Consider the following 9,694-nt stretch of genomic DNA (forward strand, 5'->3'; position numbering starts at 1 on the left):
TTTCGCAGCTATAAATATTTATTTAAAAAATCAATGACTATGTTTTTTTTTTCATATAAGAAGTATACATATTTTTAAGACCGTATTAATTCTATAAATCAATTAAACTGTCAGAATTCATAAAGGTCTTCGACATTTGTTTAATACAGGGAAAATAATACACTAATTGTCTAACTGTACAAATAAGTAATTAAAGCATTGAACATTTCAGATGTATTTAATCAGATTAAAACTGTATCTAATATCTGAATAAGAATAATTATTTTTGTTTATTTATATCAAAAATACCCACTATTTTCAATATTACGTCATCAGACTAATCCATCTCATGTATTTATCTTTTCCATAAAAGCCTCCTTTCACAGTATACATGTATCTAGTATTATACATCACTTCAATGCCACATTTTGTCGCTTTTCCAGGCGTTGCATAGTACATCACATACTCATAATCTATTAAATTCCTTATTTCTTTTGCTGCTTTTTTCACTTCTTCTGTATTTTCAAAGTCAGAAGTGAAGCATCTTGTTACACCTTCTTTCGGATTGCCAGCACCTGTTGATGATACAATGGACGTAACTACGCCACTCTCACACAAGCTTTGCAACACCTCCCATCTATGATCGATTTGATTCAAGTCACCGAAAGAATGCAATGTCCATCTGCCTCTCTTTTTCATCGTTTCTTCAGTGAATGTTATTTTCTGTGTTCCTGTAAAAAAATACACAGATTTGTAAACCATTTAAGCGGAACCTTTGAGTCTAAAGAATGAATAAACTATTAGACAATATATAATATTAGACAAGAATATAAAACAGCTTGTTAGGATTCAATTCTACTAACTAATATTGCCATTATGTAAGCGAAAATATGATTTCAAATAATAAATATCTAATGAGAAGTCACAAATTCATTCATCTCAAAAATAGATCATTTTTCTTCATAGTCAACTTAAGAAGGAATATATCAAAGTGCTTAAGCACAATTCAGTTTTGATAAAGTTTAATTCAGCTTTAGTTGTTAATTAAGTTTTAACTAAGTTTAATCATTTTTAAGTTTAATTCAGCTTTAAAGTTTTCCATATTACGTCTAAAGTAAAATTTCTTATGACATATTGCAGTCAATAAAATTACCATAAAATGAAATTAACTTACCTCTTTGATATATTAAATTTTCCCTCTTGATTTTTTAAATTCAAATTTTCTCCCTTTGATAGTTCTTTCAAAAATATAAAAGAAGAAAATTTAGGACTGGGTTCTTATTCATAATCAACTAAGTACAGTATCACCCCTGATTCAAACCAATTAACCCTGATTCAAACTAATTTAAAAAATAAAAAATTACCAAAACAAAATCCAGTGAGCTATCGGAATTAAACGAATCAATCTATATAACTACCAAGGAAATTGGAAAACGTCATTGTATAAAATACAAAATTATATACGATATTTGTATTAATAAAAGAATACTTTTTGTAATGCTATGTGGTATCCGGATGTGTATACTGTTTTCCTGATAGTCCCTCTTATACTTCCAAGGAAAAAAAGATCATTTTGCAGTTCATTCTTACCCTATATTCCCTACAATACTAATATTTATTAATTCAGTTGAATGGTTTATTTTCAGATTAATTTTTGTGGGGTATTTCTTGCATTGATATTCTCTTATGGTGAAAAACATTACTCAGTATAAGTTGATCGCTAATTTTTGGAATACAGGAGATTTCAATATCAAAAATTATTAATAGTAACTGAACTAACTGCTCTGAAATAAAATTTGCGTTGTAGAAAAAATATATTTATTGGATTATAAAATATCTTTTTTTTTGCCTTAAATTTAGTAATTTAAAAAGAAGAGAAAAAAAGCATTAAAAAATAACGCAATGCTTATTTTTTTAAATTATTCGGCAAAAAGCCGTACGCTAATTTTCAAATTACTGTGGGTCTGTTTTAAAAAATTTATTATAAGCAATTAAGCCTATCTAAAGTACAACTTTTGTTTCATCGAAAAATTTATATATTGAACTAAGAAAATTTTATTTTTCTTTAGTTGCGTTTTCTTAGAAATATCGAAGAAAGAAAAAAAGAAAGCAAAAAAAAAGGAGAAATGTTTCATTCTCCGCGATATACATAAACCAAATCATGAGATCATACTTTATCTAAAGAGTTCTTATCCTTGTATACAATACATATACATAAGAACGCCATACATTGCAAGGATTTCATATTGCCGTTAATATATATGTTATGCGACTGTATATCTTTAAACTCTCGATAGCTTAGTTTTTGTAAACAATTTATGCAACAAAGTATTTTCAGAGCTAATTATATCTCTGCCCCAAAAAAAAGAAAAAAAAAGAATTTTTTTTTTATTAGGAAAATTGAGCTTTTTTATGGAACTATCAATTCAAGTTTCTCCTTTATTTTATGAAATATAATTAAATTATTCATCCTTTATTATGTACTATGTATAAAACGCATGTTATTTCGTATCTTACTAAATAAATAGTACATACTTTTATTCCAACAAAAATATGTCAACTATTAAAAAAATTAAATAAATTTAAATTAAATGTGTTCTGCAATTATTAGAGGAAAAAGGTGGACGTTCTCTATTCGCCAGCTTCAATGTTCGTGCTATGACTTTAGGACCCCAACACACATTTCTCACTCACTAATATCTTTTCGAAAAAGCACTGTCAGCAATATTTAAAGCACTTCACTGTAAAAAAGAGAAAAGTTCAATTTTGCTCATCTGCAGCAACTTTAATATGACCAGAGCAAATCAATAATATTAACAATTCTGTGACATCATGAGTGGAAAATTTCCAAGCAATCAGAAAAATAAATTTTAACACGATTTTGACAAGAATGGATGAATTTACCTCTTTGGTTACCTGTTTATTTACCTGAGTTTACCGTTATCAATATTGACTCCGTAGTCTTGAATTTTATTACCAGCCCAGAAGACAAGGAAACTCCTGAATCAAGCATTGGGTCAGTCTAGCCTGCATGTGAACCTCGATCCTTAAGTCAAACATAGTTTATTACACCAATTATTTTCATTACTTTATAAATGTTATCGTTGCATTTGTTTGAGACAGAATGCCATGATATTTAGTTTGGCGCTTATTAAACTCAAAGTTCAATCCACTCCTGTTTTAACAGCTGTTTATACCCTTTCCTGAGCTCACCGGATTTGTTACAAAAAGGGAAAATAGTTAAATCAGTTCTCCCATAAATTACCACTTATGCTCAGCAGTCGCAAATGTGTACGCTATTTTCTTTTTTGAATTCTTATAGCTTCTATAATTTTTTAAACTATCAATAAAAAATGAATAAATCGTATTAAAAAAACAATCATTTTTTCCCATCATATAAAATTATCTCAGAAAAGTTTAACTTGCTTTGCAGATTAGTAATTTCATATTATTTTAAACTTAATTCAGTGACATTGTTTCGATTAACAGTAATAAAGGATTGAAATTGTGATAATATGTCTTAAGATTATCCTCAGGTATGCTTCCCTGACCATCACCAATAACCCATTATGCAGCTCTAGAGCAACGTAAATAAAATACTTGCCATACCTACAATTTGAGACAACACACAAATATTCAATTTGATAACCTCAGTTTTATTAAATATAAATTGCTTGTTAGCTTTAGTTTCTTATCAGTTTAATGTTTTTTTTTTTTCATTTTTAGATGACTGGAAAAGGCTAAACTAAATGATTAGCTTAGCTGTTGCGCAATCAGGTTGACTCTTCATCCCGCAGTCGAAGCATACAAGTACCGGGTTTGATTCCCACCGTAACCCTGTATGCCTCGATTTGTTTGTATTTATTTGTTTATTCCATATCTTATACTACAAAAGTGTTTTAAAGCCAGGAATCTATAATAACGATTAACTGTACCATCAAATAATACATATTTACCACATTTTTGCCCTCCTTCGGTTTTCCCAGAAGTACCGTTAAAGGTAATGTGAGGTTTCCAAAATATGGTTGAAGGCTTTAAATGATCCATGTCTGAAAAAGAAATCCATATGTCAAATTTAACTAATTTTTTAGCGACAGGGAAAAAAACACTAAAACGTTTGTTAGAATATGAATATATTAACTAATGAAGAAAAATAAGGATTGTATAATGCAGGTATATCATGAATATGAAATGTATTTAAATAGTGAATATATAACTGAAATATATCAATATTTATTATTTAATATTTTATAAAAACCACAAGTAGATTCTAAGTAGTTGATGTGTGTTAAATAATTAGCAGAAACCACAGTAGAGGGTGTTATTCAACAATGCCAACTTAACCGTCACGTAATATTAACCACTATTTGTGTCCAAAAGCTCACACGTGCACTTTTTTGTGTTGTATCACTAGCAGCCTTTGTATTGTATAAAATAGGTTTTAAAATATTTCTTTTTTGTTTTGTTTCTTATCCCTTCTCTTAGTTATTTCGTATTTGAATCGTTTTCTTCTTCAGAAGACAATATACATACATGACTAGTTAAATGGATCTTTAGTGTTAAATTAAATATAAATCGGTGTTTAATTAGAAGAAAAGAGATAATGATATTTCAAGAAGTTTTACTCTGTGAACGAATACTTATATATATATATATATANTATATATATATATATATCCCTTTACTGTGTCACATATTCGTGCATTTAAAATATTTGTGTCCCTTTCAATATTAGGAAGAAATATTTTAATCAGAAAAAGAAACTGACAGCATCAATAATAAATATGCTGAATTCCAAAGCATTGGGCCATTCCATTGTTTTACAACAACATTTTGAAACTATGTATCTATTTCGGAAATATCTTATTTTTAAATGTCAAAAGATAAGAAATGTATTCATATTAACGAAATAAACCTATGCAAAATTATTATTTCTGAAAGTAATATTGCACAGGGAAATTTTTTTTAATCTAAACTACCAGAATATCTTAAAATTAACCGTACTTCTAGTTTCAAACTATAAAAAATTCCAGATCAAGTTATGGTGTAATGTACCAGCACGCAGGGTACCGCCTAAGAAAACCATTTTTACCGGAACGTGCTACGGACCAAAAAGTTATTATACCGTAATTTTTACAGTAATAGTTACTGTCACATCGCTGAATCAGCCTAAATAAATCAATATTACGGTATAATATTTTACGGTAAAAATAGATTTTACGGTAAAAATAGATTTTATGGATGTTGCACCCAAAGTGTCGGTATTATTACCAATTGTAATACCGTAACTTAAAACTGTAATTTGATCTGCTCTTTTTTACAGTAAATGGAGCACTTTAGTAATAATTTTAAATTATGTGATGAAATTCGGTTATTTTGTCTTTATACCTTAGAGCATGACATAAAAACCATTTATTCAGTTTAATTTACTTTCTAGTTTTGTAATGTTTATTAAATAGTGAGTAATAAGAATAATAATTTTGAAAATCCTGAATGTTTAGTAAGCCCATTAGCATATGAACGGAAAAAATAACCAAATAGATGATTTAAAAACCGTATATTTACGTTTATATTGCCAAAATTATACTTTTATTTACCATGCATGTCAGTACCATAAAGTAAGGGGATTTTACTAAAAAAATTTCTCCATGTGACCTTTTCCTAATATTGTCCGTGGGCTGATTTAAAACTCAACTATTACGAGTACAATATTTTTAGGATTTTTTTTCAAATTTGTTATATATGCATTATATTTTACAACAAATTGGACAAACACAAAAATTTTTCAGTCACCCATGAATCAAACGGTCCAATACATTAGATTATTTAAGTGACGAATGGAAAAAGTAATTTTTAGAGTAAATTTTTCTATGTAATACTCTGTAAAGTGTACATAAAATACATAAAATGTTGTATGCAATTGGGAGTACTTTCATCCTACCTAAGTAATAAACACAATAAATACAAGTAATAAATACAACAGCACTTATGCAGTTATGTTTGCTTATATTCACCTTTTCTGTAGAACTCTCCGTTCACTGTGTGTTCATACAAGTACATTTCCTTTTTCTCCAATTCTCCATTTAGTCCCGTAGATAATTTAGAAGCCTTATAATACATTGAAAATTTATAGTCTACTAATGTTCTGATTTCATCTGCTGCGTATTTAACCTCTTCTTGATTGTTAGGATCAGTGGTGTAGCAAACAGTTACTTGCGGAACATCAGAACAGGCTATGGTGGATGATTTAATTGCAGCTAGAGTTCCATTATTGCATAAATTTTGCATCACAACCCATCTCCGATCCAATTCTCTCAGATCGTTATGAGCAAACAATAACCATTTGCCTCCTTTCTGTTTTAATTCATCATCACTTATAGAAGTTGGAGAATAAAATAAAAAATTACTTTCTTCAGTTTTCGAGGGAAGATTATCATCGAACATTCCTATTAAGAAAAAAAAATGAAAAAGTATCAGCTGTACTAATTAATCAAATGTATATGAATACTCTCTTTTTACATAAATTGTCATTAAAATACTATAGAGAATAAATAATAAGTTTTTAGCATTTACAATCTTTATGAAATCACAAGCATAATAAATAAATTTTGAGTGCACTTCTTGCAGTTTAATTTAACTATATAAAAAAATATTTCCAAATAAACTAAAGAAAAGTTGCATTACTGTTACATTTTCTATTACTGCATTCTATTATATTCCTTTTCTATTGCTATTTAATTTCTATTTCTATAAAAATATCTAATTCTCTTAGGTACTTATGAGTGAACAAAAACCATTTACCTCCTTTCCGTTTTAATTCGTCATCACTTATAGAATTCTCAGAATAAATTAAAGATTTCTTGTCCTCAGTCTCCAAGGGCCGATTATCCTCAAACATTCCTATTTATAAAAAAAATGTAAAAGTATCAGCCGTATTGATTAATCAAATGCATATGAATACTCTCTTTGTATACATATTATCATTTAAAATAAAGAATATATAATAAGTTTTTACATCCACAATCTCTTAGAAGTCACAAGCATAAAAAATATATTTTAAGAGTATTTCCTGAAATTCAATTTGACTATATAAAAATAATTTTTTCCAAAACACCAAAAGAAAAGTTACATTACTGTTAAAATCTCTATTAGAATATTTTATAGATAAAAAAATAGATGGAAAATTTAAAGATATAAAAAAAATAATATCAAATAACATGAGTAAAAATAATTAATTGATAAACATCTATTTCCATTTTGAGTTGATCACTTTGAATGTTCTCCTTAAGCGCAATAGAGAAAAAAATTAACAGGAAATGTTATAAATATGAGCTAAAGACTACGGATATTTTTTTACATTGATTAAATTAAAATAATATAAAAAATAACAAAACTAAAAGTTTAAGAAAACAGTTAATAGATTAAAATATTCAAATATATTCAAAATATTTGCGTGAAACTCTAATTTAGAGAGCTCGTTTGACCACACAGCCTCATGTTGCAAACAGAGTGCACTAAAGATGATGCTATCAATTATTTACTTTTAAAGATGAAGGTTAAGTTAGAAACAAAAAGTTGTCTTAGAAAAAAAAACATGAGTCTCATTCAAACCTCATCCCATCTTTTAAAGCTAACTAATTTTTATGATATAAAATTAAATGTAAACTTAAGCAAAAATTACAATTCTTCATTTATTTAAAATAGCTTTTTCATTCATAATTGATCAATTTGTTTTACCACACTATTATGCACAATACTTAATGCTTCATACTGAGAATCAATCACTTTAAAGTTAAATTACATTTAATTTTAACCTACAGTAACAGAAAATAATTATTAAATGGCCATTAAATATTACTTCATTTTTAAGCAAAATCAATGCGAAACAACTACCTACTCAAATTTGTCGAACACAAACATTTCGAATCACACACAGAATAAAAGCTGTGTGAATAAAGTTTTAGTTTTTAAAATGAAATGAAATTTGGAGTCATGATGGTAATTACATTTAAAGAATGAATTATCTATAAAAAATAATCAACCAAACAACAATTGTTTTTATCACAATATTTTTATCTAAAGAAAGTATTGCATGCTAAAATTTCAGTTCAATCCTTTATTCTAAATTATCAATTTTTATTTATTGACATTAAAATCTTCGTAGACAAATCGCCATATTCATTTTCCATTTTCTAATCCTATTCGGTTATTTTATTTCATGTTTTTTTTTATTTTGCCCTGAAAAATAATAAATTTTAAAAAAAATATTAATATTTTACCTAACATATTTTTAACCGATCGTAAATTTATGGTAAGGGAATTATGAATTTGCTGCCCCTCTATTTTTGAAATAATTAAAAGTTCGTAAAAAGAAACATGGTCGTTTCAATTTTATGTCTGTAGATTTAGTAATTTAATCATAACTTTGTAGATTTTATAATTAAAGCATAACTCTAATTTATTCTATGTCCTAAATTTTCTATATTAATATGTGAGAAAGTTATTCATGGTGAACCTTTTTGCACCGTGTGCGCTGTATCAGAGTCAACAAATGATACTTCTGTACAGTGCTGAAAATAAAATAACGGATCACCCTGAATATCTTTTGATCTAATGATTACCTCAACCTTTTTTCGATAGATTCGGACTTTATCATAGGCTGCCCCCTATATTGTGGAAAGCATATATGCGAATCCGTAGTAAAAAATGCATATTTATTTAGAGAAAGTACATATTTGTGTCCTTTTTCGTAACGTAAAATATCATCTGCTTTAATTAATTAGTATGTTAAGTTCCTTACACCATTAAGATTGTGTCCGAAAGGGATAAAATCTGATCATTGGATCAAAAGTTATTCAAGTGGTCCAATTTTAACTTGCCCACTGTGCAACTTAACTTGCCATCATTGTTTAAGCTATTCTTTCACAACAAGGGTAACACCAAGTCATGTTGTCGTAACTCTAATAATGGAAATTGTCTGGCCAATACAATGCTTTGAACAGAAATTGCCGTTTAAAATATTTTTTGAGGCATATACACTATAAAGAGGTTTTCACATTATACACTTCATTTCAGGTTATACTTATGCACTTTTGACAACAATAAATTAATGCAGATATAAATACTTTCACAAAGTATGTAATATCTAGTTGTATTTTCGTACAAACCATAGTCAAAGTCGAAAACTTTTAAGAATATTAATGATTTTAAAAAATAATTCTTATTCATTGAATATACATTGATATCTGCCTGACCAAGTGTCTAAGACACATACAAATGTGGTTAAAACGAGGCATCGAAATAACTCTCCATAAATATAGACATGTGAAGAGTTTAGGTAAAGAAGGTAGCACTAAGTTGGCATTTTGAAAAGATTTTGAGATTTTTTTATGAAAGAAATTAGTTTAAAGGAGTTTTATTTCCCTTCTTTCTTTAATGGATTTATTTTAGTTTTGTTTTCTATCCTCTATATTAGTGGCAATGAGTACAATTCTTAGATATTGAATACAGTGCCAATGGATTGTATAAATTGCTTGCGACATAAATACTTTATACTTTTAATGAGTATGACTATGATTTATGAATGTACATATTGCAGTCTGTTTTGTTTGTTTTTTCTTACTTAGAATGGTACAATTTTTTAGCAATCACCAAGCAGTATTAATACACACACACACACACACACACACACACACACACATATATATATATATAC

General features: G+C 27.7%; 1 protein-coding gene across 2 annotated transcripts in view; it reads right to left on the reverse strand.

Moving 5' to 3' along the window:
- The window catches only part of LOC107451364 (uncharacterized), a 12,988-nt gene continuing 3,294 nt past the window's right edge, over positions 1 to 9,694 (reverse strand). Inside the window, exons 1-5 of one of the 2 annotated variants that reach the window (XM_016067429.3) lie at positions 7,877 to 7,974; positions 6,781 to 6,879; positions 5,994 to 6,425; positions 3,936 to 4,028; positions 1 to 710 (exon numbers count right to left, since the gene is read on the reverse strand). In XM_016067429.3, coding sequence (XP_015922915.2) covers positions 304 to 710; positions 3,936 to 4,028; positions 5,994 to 6,425; positions 6,781 to 6,877 — 1,029 coding nt within the window. In that variant the 5' untranslated portion in view covers positions 6,878 to 6,879; positions 7,877 to 7,974 and the 3' untranslated portion in view covers positions 1 to 303. Of the gene's footprint in view, positions 711 to 3,935; positions 4,029 to 5,993; positions 6,426 to 6,780; positions 6,880 to 7,876; positions 7,975 to 9,694 lie in introns of those variants that run through there. The other variant, XM_043050221.2, reaches the window with a different exon arrangement.

This window comes from Parasteatoda tepidariorum, chromosome 3 (genome assembly GCF_043381705.1).
Source record: "Parasteatoda tepidariorum isolate YZ-2023 chromosome 3, CAS_Ptep_4.0, whole genome shotgun sequence".
NCBI classification, from domain to species: domain Eukaryota; kingdom Metazoa; phylum Arthropoda; class Arachnida; order Araneae; family Theridiidae; genus Parasteatoda; species Parasteatoda tepidariorum.